We start from the raw sequence: 21,093 nt of genomic DNA, 5'->3' as shown, positions 1-21,093 counted from the left end.
AACAAATTGTAATGTTAAAGATATATAGATTTTTAGGTACAATCTTCAAGAGTACCTATCTTCTACTTGGTAAGTGATCCCAAACTAATCTTTTAGGAAGTCTTTCCTTTGATTATTTTGAGAATACATTTTTTGTCTTTTTTTTTTTGGATTTGTGGACTTTTTTTTTAAAGGCAAAGCAACTAGAACAATGGGTCTGAACAGCAGTGTGAACTGAAGTCCTCCAAAGTCAGTGCCCCACTAATCTGAGCAGGTTTATTTTTTACCTAATGTGATCTGACATGAAATACACATTCTTTGAAAACAGTGTTTTTCAACCTAGAATTTGCATATGTTGTCCTATATAATATCTCCTCCAAAAGAATTAATAGGATTTAAAAAGAAAAATATAAAAAAGGCTGTAAACCCAAGTCCTGCACACAAAACACAATAGTAATCAAAAAATCCCAAAACATTTTTTTTCTTGTTCTAATACTAGTACTGTGACCAAGCTTATACATGGTTTAGTATGTATATGCCAGTCACATTAGTGACCACCTCACTGTAGCTAAAAACAACCTAACTAAAACAACGTGACTAGCACTAATAGGTCTGTAAGCTCTCAGTTGGCTGTGGCTGAACCCACCAGAGAAGGGTTTCTTTGGAATTTGTGGCCCTGTGCATTTACTCTGGATAACAACTTTTATTTAATGTCAGTTTTTTTACCAGTTAACAATAATAGTTGTAACCAGTTTTCTATGCGAGTGGAAATTCTTCCTCCTTTTTCAAGTCCGCTATATGAAATACTTTGCAGAACATATGCATGCATACGAACCCCTCTCAGAGTGCCTGTCAAATATCCGGCGTGTGCTTCTCCTGAAAGTGCTCTTCATATTTTGCTTTCCTGCTCAAGAAAGATATTTGTATGGATTTCTCCTTACCCTGTGCTGCCGTTCTCCTCGCCCCTTTTAACGTGTTTAAATTTTCTTGAAAAAAAAAAAATTCTGAGAAACAGAAATGTGCTCTTTTCAACTATTTTTTTTCCTCCTATCCTGAATTTAATTTTATGAACTCATTTTAACAAGGAACTTTTTTTTTGCTTCACACTTTACAATTTGGCAGAGCAATTCACTTTGACTATCATAGAACCATAGTATCGTACTCCTCTTCTGAAAATTGTCTGTATTATCTTTCGTGAGAATCAGTAAAATGTCAAATACCTTATGATTCCCAGCCGAGTGGCTTGTCTTTTTCTTTAAAACCATACAACATACTGAAGTGGATCGAACAGCGAGTTGTGTGCAGTAATACTGCACTTTTATAGAACAGCACTGCAAATGTGTGCAAAACATGGAATGTGCTTCTTTTAATGGAAGTGGAATATCCACCAAAAAATGTTTTAAGGTTAGAAATAGGTTTAAAGGTTAACTTTTGTTTCTGGAGAGGTTAGTTAAAAGCTGTTGGAAGTACGTGCTAATGTGTGTGGTTTTTTGGAAGCAATTTCTCTTTCACGAAGAAAGGGCGAGTTTGCCAGATGCTGCCTTCATAACGTGTGAACAGCTTCAGAAATACATGCTGTTGCATTACTCTTTCAAGTACCAGCTCATCAGAGGTAGCATTTTGATGAGATTTTCTGTTGTTCTGTCAGCATCTTCCTTTTGCAACAATTTTTGCGATCCGACTCTCTAAGTTGGAATTAGTTTTGTCAGTGGCTCTCACTAATTATTGCCTGTGGCGGGACTGTGCTGCGAGTGCTGCTGAGCCTGAAGCAATGCCCCTAACGCTGTGGCTTCCGAAAAGCTTGTGAAATAGTTTCATTTTCCTGTGCCCCGTGCATCAGGCTGGCCAACTTGCCTGGTTGATTTTTGCTCTGTTAAGCCCCTTGCGTGGATTGTTCTGAAGTTAGGCTAATAGAAATGAGAACAGGGTTTTGTTCTTTGTATTTATCGAAAGACCCAGTCTGTTTGTAATAGTGAAATGTTCACCAGAGATTCCAGTAACTATAAAATCTGACTTGTATTTACAGCGTTTTACCAAATTCCTGTTTGGCTTCAATAGATAATAAAAATAACGATTTGTAAAAAGCTTGCTGCAGTCAAAATTCATCCTTATTCTTTTTTATTTTATTTTTTTATTCTTTGCATTTCACCTTATTTATTGTCAATACTGAATGCAACTGTGTTTTATCTTGGAACTCTTCTCAGCTTCTCCAACAGGGAGGGGCTTCTAAGTATCAGTTTCTTAATACTTTGACCTACTAAATAKTCTTAAAAGGAAAACGTTCAATCTCATTTAAGAACCTATAAAAGAAACGTGATTGTATTGAGAGATCTGTTTTCTAAGGGTTGTGGTTACTTTGCTTGTGGAGAGCATAAAGTTATTCCAACAGTGGTGCAGTAATAGTAAAAACATTTCTGAAATTGATAGTGTTTTTTTTTTCAGTGCACTAGTTATATCAGGCCTTAATTTTCAACATGAAATTCAAATTTTGTTAAAGTTATTGGAAGAGGTATGCGATTGATTTTAGCACTGTCAAAATTTCACAGCTGAAAATTAACTTACCCTGTGAATATTTCATTGCGACTTCCTCTTGAGTAGGACTAGAGCACTTGAGGGTTTTATTAATTATATGGTGTGATTTGAATCTGTGAGTTTATCATTATTACTGAATGAATTAGGGGTGTGCTGCGGATGCATAAACTATAGTTTAATTTACTAAAGACATGCCATCTGTGTTTTTCTTTGTGGAGGGCAGGGAGATCATAAAGAATAYTGTATTAAGTGCTGCCAGAAGTGAGCTGCAGTTCTGTGATTCAGTCTACATAGTGCTGTTTTTGCTGAATATTTTGGGCAGTTTGCTTTAAATAAACTATGCGCAAACCTACCCTTCTTCTCCGCCTCTCCCCACACTCCCCTCAGCAATGCAGGTTCATGTAAGAGTCTAATATTAGACTTCACAATTTAGGTTTCTTTAATGAAATTGCCAGTCAGGTAGCAGTGTTTTATATTTCTTTGTGCAAATTGTGTTTGCTGTTGATTGCTGGCAACGCTTGTTTCTTGTTTTGAAGTTAATATGGAGTTTGATCTCATGGACAGTGTGTATTTTATAATATGACCAGRATTGAACAAGAGGAGATGTTGCAGGTCAGGGATAGATATCAGTGTACATGGAGATATTTGCCCATGTCTGTCCTGTTTTACTTTTATAAGCATTCAGTTAATTCAAAATACTTTAAAATGTGTGTGTGTATATGTACATATGTTTTATTTCTTTTAAGCCTCTAATAATTTACGTGCAAACGAAGTCTTTCAGTGATGATATTCTCAGTTGTACACTTTTAATTTTTTTTTGCTCTTTTATTTTGTAGCATTGTCAGTGAAGCAGGGGCATCCATCTACAGTGTTAGTCCCGAAGCATCTAAGGAAATGCCAGACCTAGACCCAAACCTAAGAAGTGCAGGTATGAAGTATATTTTTTATCACCATTTCAATATAAGGCTTAATTCTCGGTTCTCTGTTTGTATTGTCTATAATATTAAATGCAATAAGGGTCAATGTATAAAGAGTGAAGGTTTTGATTGGTGTGTTTCTGAACTTCAGTTTTTAAATAATATTAACTTCATTCTTGCATCATTTCACATGTGCTAGCGCTGTCCATCAATGACKGCAACTTCTATGACAACCTGTAATGTAAAAGTCATTTCTTCAATAGGTATACATGAACTTATGGGGATTAATATAGCCAATAAATCACAAAAAATCTAAAAAAGTTGCACATGTCCATGCATATAAGAAATAGAATTTTCCTCGTTTTACTCTTTATAAATACACAGATGTCTCTAATAATCCTTAAACATTTAAAGGGCTGGGAGAACTGTAGATTAGAACAGATGTTTGTCATCATCTTGAAGGATGATGGCACTTTTGCTTTCCTTCACTTTTGAAATTTTTACATAACTGGATTAGTCTTGGAAAAATACTATTTAGGTCTAGTTTAAAAAGAAACAATAGAAAAACACTTTAGTGTAAATGTTACTGATGTGTGATATAGTCTATGTCTTCAGAGTACCCAAACGCAATCACTGTTGTAATTAAAATTCTCAATGTTTGGTTAAAGAGTAGTTTTAAAGGTCAAACTCCAAACAACATCACTGGTGTCCAGCTTCTACTCATGGAGTTGATTTATTGGAAGACAGCAGTAAGGGTACATCTAAGGTTGCTTTGGATTATTTTCTTTGTGCATTATTTATTTGCAACTCGTTCATAGTTGTGCTATCAACTTTTAGTTGCCTGATTTTCCTGAAACTGCTGTTGAACTGAACAAATAAAGTCCGTTGGAGAGTGCAGCAACACTGTCACAATACAGATCTTTTCTAGGCAAAATTATAGTAATGTGCCCTTGGGGCCAAGAAGGCCAATGGGATCCYGGACTGTGTAGGACGAAGTGTTGCCAGCAGGTCAAGTAGAGGGGTCCTGCACTAGTACAAGAGGGACATGGAGCTTCTAGAGAGGAGGGTTCTTCTAGAGTTATCTTCATAGAGCAACAAAGATAATTAAGGGACTGGAGCATCTATTGTATGAGGAAAGACTAAGCAAGCTAGGTCTGTTTAGAGAAGAGAGATTGAGAGAGGAATCTTATCAACATGTACAAATACCCAAGGGGAGAAGGTAAAGAGGAAGGGGCCAAACTCTTCTTGCTGGTGGCCAGGGAGGACAAGGGGTAATGGATACAAGTTGAAACAGAGGAAGTTCCATCTCCATGTGAGGAAGAACTTCTTCACTGTGAGGGTGCCAGCGCCCTGGAACAGGCTGCCCAGGGAGGTTGTGGAGTCTCTTTCTCTGGAGATCTCCCAAACCCATCTGGTTGCAACCATGCGCCCTGTGCTCCAGGTGCCCCTGCTTGGGCAAGGGGGAGTACAACTAGATGGCCTCTAGAGGTCCCTTCCAAGCTCAACCCTTCTGTTATTCTGTGATAATACTCTGTGGTAATACTGATTTGGAAATTTAGGAAGATATAGAAATGGTTCATCAGAAAGCTGTTCTGAAGTTGTGTGGTATCTGAGGCTTGAATTTTCCGGGATTCCTCATATGATTCCTTTCCTCTTATTTCCTCAAAGAGAGGAAAATAAAGACTTGCARTAGTTTGATGTTTCAAGTGGATGTTTTTACAGGAGTTTTCTTTAAATGTCCATTTCAACCCTTCCCATCCTGGAACAGGTCTTAGCTTTTTGTTTGAGTCTTTCCTTCCTGCCTGCTCACTTATTCTATGGTGATCATCTTTTTCCTGGGCCAAGGGGATCTTGAATGTGTCATAGTGTGGGCAAAGTGAATATTAAGCTTGTGACATTTCTGTGTTTTTGACAGATGCCACTAACTTTCCCTTGGGCCAAGGTTCTTTCCATTTGTGTGTATTTTTCTTTTGCTAACTRAAGGTCTTTTTAGAGTTGATGTAAATGAGGAGAAAAAAGAAAACTAGTTATTAACAATATACTCTTCTAACTGTATCTGATTTTTTTAACCTCTTTTCCGGATATACATACATTTTCTTAGCATTTCTGAAGTTGATTTCTGAAATATTTGTTTACTGCTGTGCATCAGATACTGTAAACAAAAATCAAATTTGTAATACAAGACTAATTTCAATATTAATTATCTAAAGTCCGTCATGCATTTTTCCTGGGAACTGCTTCAGGCATCACGTAAATGTGGCTGCATCTGGGTTGAAAAATGACAGCTCTTTTCACCTTCTTCAGCAATACTGCAGAAGGSATAGAGACTGAAAAAGCATAGAAAAGAAAGTAGAAAAAAATGCTTAGTCCTCTGTATGTCACCTTCTATGGAAATAGGCTTTTTATTAAAATCCTTTAAATTTTTAGACTTTTTCAGTTTATAATTAGGCATGCTAAGGCTCTGGATGCTTTTTTTTTCCTTTTCTTTTCTTTTTAGGTGAAAGTGGAAATGTGGCATGATATTAGAGGGGTGATTCTTTTTTTTCTCAACCCCAAATTTAATTTTCAGCAAATATAAATGTGATTATGTGGTGTTAAAGCTGACTTTTTTTTAATTGTTGTGTTATATCATGTCAGGTTTTGTGCTTACTAGATAGTGTTTAGTACATTAAAGGAAGCTGACAGCTGCATGATAAAGTGTGACATTTATAGTTAAAATAAAAGGTACAGCAGACGTGAGATATCTGTGATCTTAACACAGTTTGCCACTTTAACATTTCTCTGAATGCAAACTTGATAGAAGGGATCCTTTTGTGGGGGAAGGCAGGAATTGCATAGGTAAACCTCTCTTTACCCATCAGATACGTGAATGTAAAATATTAAATAATGCATTTTGAACAAGAGCTCACTTGAGCACATTTTGTCGTATTTCTCAGTCATATTTATTCTGTTTAGCAGCTGTTCTCAATCAGTTCTCACTTTGGATATAGAAATAGAAGGTACTGATCCTGATTTAAAAAAAAATATATATATATATATATAACCTGACTAATTTCTTCTTGGTAAGTATTCATATGGGGAGGGGGATGGGAAACTGCAAAGCTAGACAATTCTGGACCATGTTAATTTTGTTGAGTCTAAAACATGATTGTTTTTGTCAACTCTATCCAAGATAATGGATATTGCACACTTGTGATAAACCATTGAGAAAAGATGCATTAAAAACTAATTGTGCTTACGTATTTTATCGTGGAAGGACTTTACGGTCATTGGAATAGCCCTTTTCACCACTGTTGTGCGTGCTTGCAAGARTGCTTGTTTCATTTGCTCTTCTCTGGGGTGCAGCACACATGGGTCAGGCTCTCCACAGCTTTAGAACCATCCTGCAGAGGTGGCTCCCTTTCCTCAGGCTGCTTCTCAGCAACCTCAGCTCCTGTGTCAATTTGTTGTGCTGAACCAGGTTCCCTAAAATGTTTATAGCATCCAGTATTAATATTTTATTAAAAGCAGAAGCTTCTATACTGCTATTTCAGTTYCTGTAAAATCTGGTTGAATGGAGTTCAGGTACCTGGATAGCAAAGAACTTAATCACCAGCTAACTAGGTTTCATTAAGTGGTGTAAGAAGGTATATATCTTATTCTGACAGTTGTTGTAGGATTAATGAACAGAACAGCTTTTCCTCAGCCTCACAAAATTAGAAGATAAGAGGCTTGTAGGCCAGAGCAATAGAAGGATTTTCTAGTTGATAAGCTGAGGAAGTTTAGCTGTGGATTAGGAGAGTTCTCCCTAAAGAACAAGTTCAAGACCTGGTTTTGGATAAATTAGTCTGAGATGCAGCTTGAGAGAAAAAGGAATAAAAAGCTTTTTTGACCTTTCCTTTCCAAAAACTGATCCTAAGAAGAGGCTGGACGTTTGGGGGTGGGAGTTGTATGGGAGAATGGAAACCATAGAAAGAGTGGATAGCAAACTGCACGTGTAGGATTATCATTGTGAAGCTTATTAATTTGCCCATGTGAGGCTCTGACTTTGCCTGTTCTAGAATTTATGGAGTGGCAGTGAGGGAACTGAATGACAGAATATAATTGGGGTTGGCAGGGACCTCTGGAGATCACCTAGTCCAACATGTAGACCTCGAACAGGGTCAGACAGAGCAAATTCTCCAGTTGGGTTTTGAGGACCTCTTCAGSAATAGAAGCTCCGCAACTGCTCTGGACAACTTGTTCCAATGTTCAATCATGCTAATATGGAAAGATCAGATGGAAAATGAGAGCCTGAGAGTCTGACTTTTTTTTTCTGCCTAGGCAGGTGCCCTCTGAATATCTTATCAAGGGAGTCATATGTGTAGTTGCAGTGGAGTTTTTCTCAAAGTAATCAAATGCAGTCTCAATTGGTTATCATGTTGTTCAGATTTTATTCAGAGCTACCATCACCATAACACTTTTTCTGTTTGAGGTTTGGTAAGCTTTTTTTTTGTGGCAGCTTCAAGATGGAGCTTTTCATTGTGCATGAGATAGATGCATCTTTGAAGTGCTCTGGGTCTCTCTGTGATTGAGGTTTGCTTGTGCTTTTTTTTAAAGGAAGGACTAGATGACAGTTTCCCTTTGAAGCAGCTGTAATCAGCATGTTCAATAAGCAGTTACTGTGCCTTGCCAGTTTACCAGTGATTCTTCTTGTCATTAAATGGCTACTTTTTGGTATCAGAATGGCYGAGGAGGCTGTTTCGGTGCAGTATTCTTTGTATGAGTGAGAAAAGACCTGAAGTCAGTGGTCAGAATTCATCCCTCCATTATGGGCTGCATGATCAACTTCTAGTTGTCTCACTGTCTTTCTGTGAACTCTAGAGTTAAGTGATCTTCCAAAGTTTGATGATCTTGCCCRTGCTACCTCCATCATTTCCTATGCAGTATTGCTCGAGGGCTTTTGTCATGCAGAACCTTTGCTCCTCATGGAAATTAGGCTTTAGAGACAAGAAGTAAGACAACTCTGTGCTGTTATCAGTGCATAGACRCTATGCAGCTCTTCTTGCTGGTGCTCTGTTATAATGCTTCTTGTAGCTTGTGTTGTAACGTTCCTTGTGGCTACAGAAACTTGTTTGAAACTTAAAATAGACAAAATGTCAGGATTGTGGGGGAGTCAGGTGAAATGTATGGAAGGAGTAACATGAATGACTTCTTAGGGCTTGAAGGGTTGACAGATAGAAATATTGACATTGACATTTATATACTTCCTGGATGCTGGCAAACTTCTTTTTCGATTTGCTCAGCTAGTGGTGTTTTTGTACTTAGGAGATGTACTTTGTATTTGTCATATGCTCAAATGAAAATTTTCCTTCATTTTTCATTTATGTAATACAAAAACATTTGATCCAGTAGAAGATTCGCTGCAAATTTTTGACTTAGGTACTGTCATGAAATGAATATAGCCTAATAAATCTAACAGTGGAGGAAAGTGCTGAGCTCTGGGGTAAGAGTGACCTAACTCCTGGGAACTGCTATGAGGATGGGATTTTGCCCTGGGCTGCATATACACTCAGTAATAGAAAATGAGGAGTGTCTTCATGACACTCCTTCCCATTTCATGAAATTGGTTACTTACCTTATTTCTTTCAAGAGTTAAAAGCAAAACAAAAACCTAATATCGATTACATTGATTTGGAAAGAAAAAAATGCAAACAAACCTGAACACATGGAATTCTTTAAACATTGAGATAACGTAGCTTTTTCTTTCTTTTTTTTAATACACATTTATATTATCCTTTGTTAGAAAAGATGCTATGCTAAACCTACCTATTTACATGCCTTAATTCATCCACATTTAGATTTAAATTTGCAAGTCTGTGTTCAGATGCTGAAGCAAGAGTATCAWACATGTTTTTCTAATGCAGCAAACTTCATTCAGTCCATATACTGCATAGCCTTGCCACTCTGTTAGCAAAGCGGTGAACCTCAGTTACAGATAAAATACTCCTAAAGTTCCTTTTTGTAAAGATCTGAAGTACCAACAGAGCTAGAATCTGTTCCATGTTCCATGCCCAGGTAGGATCCAGTAGAGCAACTGCTACTTCTAATGGATGATTTCTGAGAATGACGAGCCTGGGAGAGCAAAAGGTCACCCAGCACAGCCTGCCTTAGCATTGTCAAATCCCATCTGCTTGTCTCCTCTCCACAGGGCAGAATGCATTGGATTATTGCACGCTCAAAGTTCAGCAAACCACTTGCACTTTTGCTTGCAAAAGAAAGCCTTGTAGGCTTSTAGGGCTTGTTAGGACTTTGAGACTGTCACGCTGCAGGGTTTTATTCCCTTGGGTGCTGTTAAAGATAGAGACATACAGTTCGAAGCTGTCAGAGTGGCCAGCAAGTAGAAGGTAAAGATCAGAGAAAATGTAATTTCTTTTGACTTTATCTTAAGGAAAGTAAAACAATTTGATGATTAGATGTGTGGGACATAGTGCCTTGATGTCTACTTGAGCTAATTTCTTCATCTTGTTAAAAGAGCACTACTTCCCCTTGGCTACTCAGGAGAGAAGGTCATTTTTCAGAAACTTTATTGGACAGAAGTCTTATGGTTATATTGTCCTCAGTGCTGCCTAAGTGTAAGCTGCTTTCTACAGCTAATCACAGCGGATTTGTACAAGTTCCACAAGTTTTCAGAAAGAGTTAGAGGAAAGGAAAGTAACTTTAAATTTTTATACACTGGAGCATTTTTTGCGTTAATCACAAGCTGTTATTCATTTCATTAAAGTGTGTGCAATTACAGGAGAACAAAATGAAATTCTGTTTTGTCTTCCATCTGCTGTATTCTACAACATTTATGAGTGACTGAGCTGAATTTTACTGTAGGAAAGGAAAAGATGCAGTATTTATTGTGTGGGGTTTTTGTTTTTCCTTTTAAGCTTTTTTAWTTTAATTTTGCCTGAAATAAAAAATGTCATCACCAAGGTATCACCTCAAGGTGAGGAAGGTTCATTGCTTTTTGCCCCCTAGTGCCCAGTTTCTGCCAATGAAAAGAAGCTCATCAGAAAGTGTGGACTGCGTTCTATAGTTTGAACAGAAAATAAAGCAAATCTTTGGGTAAATTTTAAATTTTAAAAAACAACATACGGCTGCACTTAGTCTGCAAATGATTGAACTTCTTACCTGCATYGGGATTCTGATCATAAGTGTTCATAAGTGTAAAATGTTCCTGAATCGCTTGGAAGTGATGGCACAATGCTGAATGGATTTTTGTTACACAGGAGTTAATTTTCTAGTCTCTAATATTTTACTGTTCTAGTTAAAAATGTAAATCTTCTCAGATCTGTGCTGAGATAGGGTACTAAGCTCCTAGAATCCAACTGATCTGCACTGTCCCACCTCTGGAGCTGTGGAGCAGACAGGTAGCCTGGAGTTGAATCTTCTGAGTTGCATTAATCATTATAGATGTCCCTCAGCTTTCACCTTTTTACAGAATTAAAACGAGATTATTTTGAAGTAACTGAAAAGTTTTTAATTTGGCTATTTGGGGTGTTAATATTTCCATTCAGGTAAGAGTCTCATGTGTATAACTCTTACCTGAGCATCATTCTTTGCACTCTGTAAGTTAGCGTTTGCAACTCATGCTTTATCTTTCCATTCTTCATGGAAAGACATGAGTTTAGCCTTGTCTCCCTTTGATTTGCCTAACATGCCAGATAGTCTGAATTCAGCAGGAGGAAGCAGCTTTTTGCTTTCAGAGCATCATTTGCGATGCTTCTGAGCAACCTGAAAATACCCGACCACGCTTTTGTCTCAAAATGATCTCTAGGAGCAGAGGCTAAGTCAAGGTTCTGGTAAAGCCAGTTTCCACAGGCATAAAAGTATTATGAAAACTTCCTTCCCTCCCTATTGATGTAATAATGTCTGTGTGTTGTCTGTGTGTTGTCTGTGTGTTGTCTGTGTGTTGTCTGTGTGTTGTCTGTGTGTTGNTGTCTGTGTGTTGTCTGTGTGTTGTCTGTGTGTTGTCTGTGTGTTGTCTGTGTGTTGTCTGTGTGTTGGGTCTCTGGAGTTTCCTTAGGAGACTGGATTGGTTCTTTGAAGCATTGAACCAAGCAGACTATGAGTGCAAGCCTGCTCTTTAATTTGAAGAGTGTTTTTTATATATATATATATATATATATAAAATATATATATATTACACACACACTATATATAGTAGCCTTGTTTTCCAAAGCTTTTGCTCGCAATCTAGTCTTGGAAAAGGCCACTCTGGTCACTTCTGAAAGGTTCATTTTTATTGTTGACAAAAATGAATGATTGCACAAGTATAGAACTCCAGGAAATCTTTATTTTTAGCAGCGATGTAGTTAATGCTCTGTGGTGATGCACTTAAAAGTAGTACCGGTGGTCTGAAGGTGCAGTATATCCTGACAAATTCTATCTTATAAGCAGAACAGATGGGGATTTTTTTTCCATGTGTACAGTCCTCTACACATACTCATTTTGGGATGTGAAGATAAACTGTGTTGGACTTTGGTTAAATAATTATATCTCTTTCTCCCTTACAAAATATCACAGAAATAATTATATACCCTTCTCCCTTACAAAATATCACAGAAATAAATCACATGGAAAAAAAACCCCTGTGATATAGGAAATACTAATGAGTAGAGGAAAGTGTTTTTGAGGATGTGTTTCTAAGAAAAATATTGACTTAAAGCTGTATTCACTTGTTGAGGTTTTCTTTTGATATGTATTTCTTATTTCCTTTTTGTATTTAAGTCATCTTTTTCAAAGATTTTAGTAGTCAGTAAATAGAGCATTGCCATTCATTATTTCATTAATCTTAAGCAAATAACAGATTATCAGTTTTATGGAGTTAAAAGTAAACTAAAATGAAATCTTTTTAAAACAAAAACCTGCTCACTTGCCACAGAAGAATTTTGGATGAAATGCAGCTGCTGAGCAGTTGCTTAAAATAAATTGCATACTTCAAACCCACCAAGAAGATATATGAGGATTCAAAACTGTGTCACAAATCCTGACCTACTGAGCAAGAATGCTTAATAAAAAGACTACTGTACGTTTCACTGTACCCTGTGCGAGGGGGGTGAAATTCAGGTCAACAGGATAGAAAACTTCCAGCACTCAGGAAACCTGAGCAATCGATCACTAAGTAAACATTATTGCAGATACTTACAGAGAGTAATCGATCTCAAAAGCAATAATAGGCTTTATAAAAGGATTTAAAAGAGTTGTAATGTGTCCATATCTCCCCTGGCATGGTATATTGGCAATAATTGCACATGTGTTTGTGAGCTAACTTTGATTGCCTTAATATATTAATTTTACCAAACTGACATTTTAAGTTTCAATCTCTACTTTTAAGATGCAAAGATGTCTTAAAACAGGAGGCAGGGGGGATGAGTTTCTTGGATGTGCTTACAGTAACATATCTCAGCAAGAGCAAAATACTGAGGTTTTATAATAAAATTACAAAATGTTCTTATTTATGACAAAATTGAGACTGAACTAATAGCTTGTGGTTGCCATATATTTATTTGTAAAACACTTGTAAAATTCTGCCCGTTGCTTTCACATCTGGAAACCTCACGTTGTTTAAAAACACAAACAAATGCTCCCACTCRCACGAGGTAGCTAAACTGTCACAGTTATTGGCTGGGGCACATTTTTATCYGTATATAAAGACCCATGTGTTTAAAGGAATGCCATCAGCATAAAGCTCAGGTTTTTGGCTGAAAATATTTTACTGCTTGTAGTGACAAGCAACATTTAAATGCTGCTGTAACTGAAGTATTTTTTTCCCCCCCCTTCTTCCACCCATCATAATTTCTGGCAGCSTTTCATAGTGCATTGGGCAGAACTCTGTATATTTGTTTTTACTATTTTCCCATCTATAGCTATTAAGCTTTCGCTTTACAGTGTGATTCCTACATATAGCAATGCAAAAGGAGAATATTTTAATATGTGGTTGTCTGAACCAACGCAGTTGACAGGCAGCCTCAGAAACAGACACAATACCTATTTCTTAGATATTTTCTTGTGCAGTTCAATAGCCATTCTTGCMCCTTTGAGGTACATATCTGGCTTTAGCCATAGCAAATGGTTTGTATCTGTTCTGTTAGTGAAGGGAGGCAGGTAAACTAATTAAAAAGTTAGCACTGTTTCTGTTTTTATGGCTGACATCTGACACAACTGTCACATAATGTATACACAGAATATATATATATATTTTAGAGAAGTAGCTGGAAGGCTGTTATGGGTTTTTGCCTTTCCCTGTTGCTGAGAAGTGGACACTTTTTAATCTCCCTTCCAGTCCTTAGAAAGACTTTGCCTAAAGACTTTCATCAGTGGAAACTGTCCTTCTTTATCGCTGTGAAAAGTATGGAATTGCTTGCTGGAGAAAGTAATGGTAAAAACAAATTTTAGAAATGTGGGGAGTATATATGGAAGGAATAGCTTTAATGTAAGATTTGTCAGTGTTGAATTAAGACAGATTCGATCTTTTAAGACGTGAAGAGCTGGATAACTAAGCATTTTTGCAAGGTCGTGAGGGTACCTCTGCTCATTAGCCATTTGGAAACAGATCTTTTTAACATAGTTATTTTCCATGAAGAYTGGAATCTGAGAAAGGCATGAGCTTTGCAAGTAACCCTTATGCAAGCTTTTCCCCTGCCCCAGTGTCACTGCACTTCTTTGCTGATAGGCAAATATGTTGAAGAATCTGACTGGCTTTGTGTCTCCAGCTGATGGAGAGAATTGAGACCACTAAGCAGTTATTCAATTGCTTTCATATATTTCATAAATTGCTTTCAAAATGCCACAAAATATTGTAATGATATAATATTTCAATAAATGTTTTCTATAACTTTCCTTTTCTTTCATTCCACTTGGAAGTGAAGATCATGTACACTGAAGTCAGAGGACCACCTAGGCCATTCTGTTGCCCCAAGATTTAATATTTTACATGGATTTACTGCATGGCAGCACAATATGCTGTTGTTGCTGCAAATGTTGCAATAACGTATTGCTCTTAATTGACAACTTGGAGAAGCTTTGCATCTCTCTGGTGTGTAGTTCTTGCAATTGTTTTCTAATGGAAGGCCAAATCACTTTGCTGTTTCTGTGTTTACTATAGATTTTTTTTTACCCACATTTTGCTTGAGGACTGTATTGTGAGAATGATATTTCARGTGTTTCATTCTTGGTCCTACTGATTACTTTAAAACAAAACAAACACTTGGTTTTCTGCTTTTCACACTGCATGTCATCACAAAAATTATTTTGTATTTTCTTAAAAATTGTGCATAGCTTAACTGCAATTGAGATTGCACTCCCTATTTCAGTGTCTCTGTCTTAAAAACGCATTGTTTGTTCCCTTTTCTGATTTGTACTTTAAATGCACAGATACTTTAGGAAATACCTCCATAAATAAAAATAGATATTTACTATGGAAAATGATGGAAACTTAATGATTTAATTGTTATAGAGAAAATGTAAGTCCATAAGATTTTACCGTCTCTGACTCTGATTTTATATTCTGGGAGCAGAATATAAAATCAGAGCAGTCTATGGSAGCAGCACTTGCTTTTCTGCAGAGCCCTCTGATTTTAATCAGACTCTGCTTGTGTTGCAAGAATTCAGCCATGCAGATTAAATTGCTGGAGTGAACCTTCATTATCCCCTAAAAAGGTGCCTATTGAAGCATGCTATATTGTAACAGAAAAAAGGTGGTTGTACCTGTACATAAGAGACTGGCCGCTAATTTTGGRTCAGTGTAAGAGTGAATTTGTGCCCAGAAGGTAGATGATCTTGTCTTGTGTTTTCTCTCTTGTGCTCTCTTATTTTATTATATGTTTGAGAATTTCTGGAATAGAGCTGAAGCTTGGATGGTCAGCTCTTTCCTGTTCTTAGGACTGTAGGAGCTGCATCCTTCAAACCGTATAACTGACTGTTAGCTGATCTTCACCCTTCAGCATAGCAACCATTAGAGCTAGTCAGGAAAGCACTTAAATGCCTATGTAACTTTATGCACGTGAATAGTTGTGCTAGTTCCAGTGGGAATTCCAGGATACATCTGTGCCAAAGTGCTTTGCTGGATCAGGGGCTACATCACTGCTGGAAACTTTGCAGAGGTACAGCAATGCTGTCAACCTAGCTACTATAAAAATAAGGTTCTGATTTTTATTTTTTAATAGAAGAATCCTATTATGTTTGGAAATTTCAGTGTAGTTTCTTTTTAGAAGGTGTAATGAAAGGGGATGTGGATACTGAAAAAATATTTGCCCTGAAGTTGTCCCAAAATGTAACTTCTGAAATATATTTTATATTACGGAACCCACTGAATTGACTTGAAACCACTGAACTGTTATATAGAGACTTGAGTATGTACAGAATATATAACTATATAGCACCCTTTCCTGTACCGGATTAGCATTATTTTCATTGATGCTTTGTTCTATTTTTGTTTCTGTTGAGCTTAGACTTTCCTACATTGAAAGATGACTGGTCATCTGTACCACTAGTGTTTCAAGCTGTAATTTATACGTATGATTGTTACAGGAAAGCATGTCTGTTGTAAGCCATGGCACTTGCACTGATTAACCTTTTGTGAGCCTGACAAGGCGACGTACGCGGGAGCCTTTGAATCCAGCCCGTCTCCGCCGGAGAAGYGGCCGGATCGAGTGTCAGCGCCGTGGTGCTTCCTGCTGCCATTTCCAGCACTCGTTTGGACCGATAGGAAAGGGGCTGAAATCTGCTCTGACCGAGCGGTGAACTTCATGCTAACTGTGCGCTGAGCAGTGCCAATCTTTAAAGTGAAACCTTGGGTGCTCTGTTCAGTAGATAGAGCTTGCTGCTGGGCTTTGAGGCCCCTGTATAATGAGTAGGTAGGCAGGCATTGGATCTAGTGGTTTGGCTCCAAAAGTATTCAAAATGCTGTGAAATTGATATTTGACCACCTGCGCTAGTGGCCATTTAAATTGGCATGTCAAGCCTTTTGTATTTATTAGAGATATTGATAATTGGAGATGCTTATAGTTTTTTCTCTTGAAATATTGTGTATGTATCATTGACCAAATCGCATTATGTATCTATCTGTTTACTCCAGTCTAGTCATCCTCTGGCCTTTCCTTATTTAAAATAGCAGTAATAATAAAGGTAAATTTTAGGAAGTGTTTCTTGAAGCAATTCTAAAGCCACCTGCAAGGCTGCTTTTGTAGAAGCATTCCTACTTTCTCTTGTGCAACCCCACTCATCCTATTCTCACACAAGCTCWGGCAGCAGGAAGAGTGGTCAACCCAACAGGAGCCGGCCTTCAAAATCTCTGTCAAGTGACGTCTTGGAGATCCCCAGTGCCCTCAGCTTTGTTCTCTTCTTTCTCATCTGGACCTATTAGAATTTATTTGTCCATTGGATCTCTGCTTTTTCACATGCTGTTGCTCCAACTCCTCCTTTTCTTGCTTCTGTCAAAGGAACCTTGATTAATACAACCTTGTGTCTCTTTCTCTTGCCTTTTATCTGCCTTCATCTGTTTGACTTCTAATCTTCCTGGCACAGGTACTGGCTATGTCTTTAGTGTTGTGTAATGCCAATAAAGTAACTATGGGACGCTGGTTGGGCTCAGAAATCTTGTGGAACATTACTTAGGAATAGTAATGGTGATACACTGTAACTTTACCTAATTTATCAGATAATTCTGATAATCTCWGCATTTCATTTTACCACTCTAGATTGCATTCCTTGCATATGCTTTTTTCTCTTCTTTTTCTTTCGCAAAACCTTTGCTTTTCAGCATTGAGCACCTCTCTATATTGGTATTCTTCATGATTATTTTCTTTGGAATATAGAATAAATGGACTGAGGTGTGTGCTAAATCGAACAATTTGTTTTTTTCTTTGCATTTAGGCTCAGGAGAAAAGCAGTTCATAAGTATAAGGGTAAAGCTCTTTGTTTCAGTATATGTGGGAGGAAGCACGTTTGGAAATGGTGGGACCAGGTGAAGAATGCAACCTAGTACCTGCAGAATTAGGCTAAGGTGGAGTCCTTGCAAATAAGTATTTCTTTCTTATTTCAGTAAATGAAGAAGTTCGCAGTAAAAATGGGCTTCAAATATTCATCATTGGCTCAGACTGTGGGATTAATAAGGCTAAATGTTCTTCTCACGAGCAGTTAATGCCATCAGAAACGTTGGAAAATACTTTGTTCTTCCTAAACCTTTGTCTCCTTCTGGCAACCACAGAGCTGCATACATTTATCCCGCTGTTACCATCTAGTACACTCTGAAATTGAACGCTGTGTTACATAATTAAAGTGTGTGTGTGTATGTGTGTATATATATACATGTAGTTGAAGTTAATTAGTTGAAGTATATGTAGAAATCACATGTGTGTGATTTAAGGTTAAAGGATATTTCACAATTTAATTTTGTATGTTAAGTATGCATTTTAGTATGGCTATAAGTGCAAAATCACTGTCCATAATTCTATATGTTCTCCCTGTGAACAGAGGATGTGAATGCCATGGTTACAGTGTGAAATTTCCCAGAATTACTTTTTTTTTAAAAAAAAAAGTTGTTAATATACTTCATCTCTTGGGTCTAATATTAGCAAAAATTTTCTATTATATTATTGATAACTTGTGTGCCTTTTTTTTTCCAGTCAAAAAATGGATTAAATATGCAGAGTATTGAATAAAAACAGAAAAAGCAATTATATAATTCTGCTTAGAAAAAAAATACATTTTTCTTTTTCTATTTCTCTTTTTCAGTTTCCATAGCTAGACGTGTACAAGACCCATTAGCTGAGCTAGTGAAAATTGAGCCCAAACACATAGGAGTTGGAATGTATCAGGTAAGCTAATGCATATCATTTAACGTAAGTAATCCATCATGAGATAGAGCAACACCAAAACRCTGCTTTATTATTAAAAGTGTCTACTAGTTCTGTCATATTTAAAAGGTTTGCATCGAGTTTTTAGTGTAGTGATAAACATATGTAAGTCATAGAATGACTCTTTTTCTTTTTTCATCTCTRTTTTAAACTATTGCTACTGAGAATCTGAAATGTCTGCAGTCAGACTTACAGTCTATTTAAAACATCAGGTCAGACAGGTAACCTGATCTGTAAAGGGCTTTTTTTTCTTTTTTCTTCATCATTACAGCAACTGAGGTTTAGCTCTTTGTGAAAAGTACAATAAGATACTGATCTTCCACTTAAAAGCCATTAATTTGTATTATTAGGTGCATTCCTTCCTGTGTTTGTAGGAAAAACATAAGTTTTGACATTTTTAATTTACTAAAGCTGAATTGGAAAATGTTTGACTATTTTCAGTTTTGTGCATTTTTGTAGCTTAGTTTTGAGGGGAGAAATGTATTTTCMAAGTGTCTTTACAAAGTGAGTGGCCCTGAGAAGGGCTACAAAATAGTTATTTTATGTTGGCATCAGTTCAGGAAAGCACTTATGCAAGCGCTCAAGTCCCAAAGAACAGAGAAGTACAAAATAGAAAACGCAATGTGTACTTTCCTCTATTTTCAAGACAAGCTTGTGAGTTAAATTTGAACAGATGGAAGAGAATTCGGAAGAGAAAGCAGAATTTAAGACTGTTCTGCAATAGTCTGAAGCTTTCAGGTGACCTCTTGTAAGTCAGTGGGATAGAGTGTAGTTGAGAAACTACAATGGTTTTACTGCTGCTGCTAAAGACAGTGTGGCAAAGACAAGAATGTGTATGTGTGTTGTTGGAGGGAGTCACTGCAAGCTTTTCAGAGAAAGGGAATAGCCTGAATTACTTTTAAAGAACCTAGGTCAACATTTTTGTTGGCAAATGTTGCCCCAAGTACAGTTTTTGCAAGACATACTTGTATTACCACGGACAAGAAAATGTATTCACGTTGCTTGCTAACTGTAGAGCTAATCAAGAAATTAATTAATCTAARTAATTCTTCAATGTGAAGTATTCCATAGCTTGAAAGGATGAAATACTATAGATCTCTGGAATGCATGCATCCAGAACCTGGGGAAAGTGTGCTGTTCTGCTGATAGTCACCACAAACCTTCTGTCTGAAGCATAGTTGGTTTTGTAACTCATGGAAACCAACTGCTTTTCTTTATATATAAATATAYATTTATCTACTTATAACAAAAGATGGTACAAATTTTTATTCATCTTCTTTTTAAGAAAAAGAAGTGAAAACAAACAACTCCCCTGCTCCCCCACCCCAAGAAAATCCATGAAATGCTGTATCCTAATAACAGCTCTTTTGAGTTGGTGGATATTTTCAAGGAAAACAAAGATCTACTGTGGCCCACATGCATATTGTACTACTGAACATCTCAAGCAAAGATTTGTTGCTTGGTGTATGGTTTGGGGAGGGAGACAGATGAATTTATAATAAACAGAAAACAGCTGTTCATTGCTGCCTCGGTGGTTTCAGCCACCTTGATTTTCTTCACACTGAAAGGGTGCGGGTAAGTGCCATCTTCCTGGCCCTTTCACTGAAACTTCTTGCTTTACTAAAGGTGTTTTGCAAGTGAACGTCCGACTACATTATTTGTTCATGTCCAAACTGGTTATATTAGAAAGCAGAGGGAAAGAATTTCTAAAAGCATGTTAAAGGTAGACCTTAAAAGTCGTTCACTCCCAGCARTCTGCACTTTTAAGTCTCATCATGGTTTGGATAATCCTTTTAGATAGGTATTATTCCTGTCAGAAGTTTTAAATATCACCCCAGTAGCTATAAGATGCTTGTTTAATGATGTAAAGGTTTCTGAGGTACTAGAGCTTTATGTGACATTCTCAAAAGCAAATTTGCACTCTTGAAAGCAAAGTCAAAAGTTCTGCTGCCCTTTGGACACTAGAGCTGTCTTGCCAAAGGAAGAGAAGGGAGGAGGAGAGGAATTAAGCTATTATGACTTGCTTCCCTTTAGGGAGAAGAGTTGTTTTTTTTTTATTGCTTTTTTTTTTTTTGCTTTTTTTTTCCCTTGTGGCTCAGAAACTAGGCATAGAAAAAAAATTGTTGTATCATAAAGTGAGTCCTAGAGTAATTGCTGAGCTAATCCCTCAGATAAAGGGTATATCAGGAATAAAATTTGATATTATCCAAAGCAGTTTTAAAGGTTATATTATACTTTAATTTATAACCTAGTTATTGGGTGTAACTTTTTATTAACTTCTGGGAGGAAATAAAAAATGCAGCCTAGATCAAATGTAACGGGCTTTTCACAGAAAATATCACTTTTTAGCCTGCTGTAACTATAAGCCTTTACATATGACCTCTCTCTAAACACTCTGCAACTGATACTTAGGAATTTGACAAATCTACATTTTAGTCTACTCCTCCTGAAGGAGAGATGGTGATTAGTCCTGCACCCAGCTTCTGACTCTTTAGGCTGACATTTCACATTGCTGCTGCTAAGTGGAAGTTTTATAGCAGAAGCACAGTGGTGATATCTACAGGGACGGGCTCACATTCAGCTGGATTTTGTCCAAGTGCACACTTTGAGGAGAGGTCTTGCCTCTCTGCTCTTTTTGTCCAAGTTTCCCTCATCCTTTTCCTGGGCTATCAGTACCTACATGATGACCTAGCTTGGGGAAGGATAGGAATGCATAGCTTAGAGGAAAGGAGTTGGGGCCACTTGCTTGCATGCTTGCCTGAGGTGGTTTGACTTGGGACATGGCCTCTCCATCGGTTTGA

At 37.2% G+C, this 21,093-nt stretch overlaps 1 protein-coding gene across 2 annotated transcripts in view; it reads left to right on the top strand.

Annotated features, from left to right (window-relative positions):
• The window catches only part of SRBD1 (S1 RNA binding domain 1), a 119,212-nt gene that overhangs the window by 54,863 nt on the left and 43,256 nt on the right, over positions 1–21,093 (top strand). For both annotated transcript variants that reach the window (XM_026046288.1, XM_026046289.1), the window contains exons 16-17: positions 3,348–3,439; positions 18,171–18,253. In XM_026046288.1, coding sequence (XP_025902073.1) covers positions 3,348–3,439; positions 18,171–18,253 — 175 coding nt within the window. The remainder of the gene's footprint in view (positions 1–3,347; positions 3,440–18,170; positions 18,254–21,093) is intronic.

Source organism: Nothoprocta perdicaria, unplaced genomic scaffold (assembly GCF_003342845.1).
Source record: "Nothoprocta perdicaria isolate Ctin4 unplaced genomic scaffold, notPer1 scaffold_43, whole genome shotgun sequence".
Lineage (NCBI taxonomy): Eukaryota > Metazoa > Chordata > Aves > Tinamiformes > Tinamidae > Nothoprocta > Nothoprocta perdicaria.
Note: the sequence above shows the minus strand (reverse complement) of the source record. Positions and strands in the feature narration are given on the sequence as shown.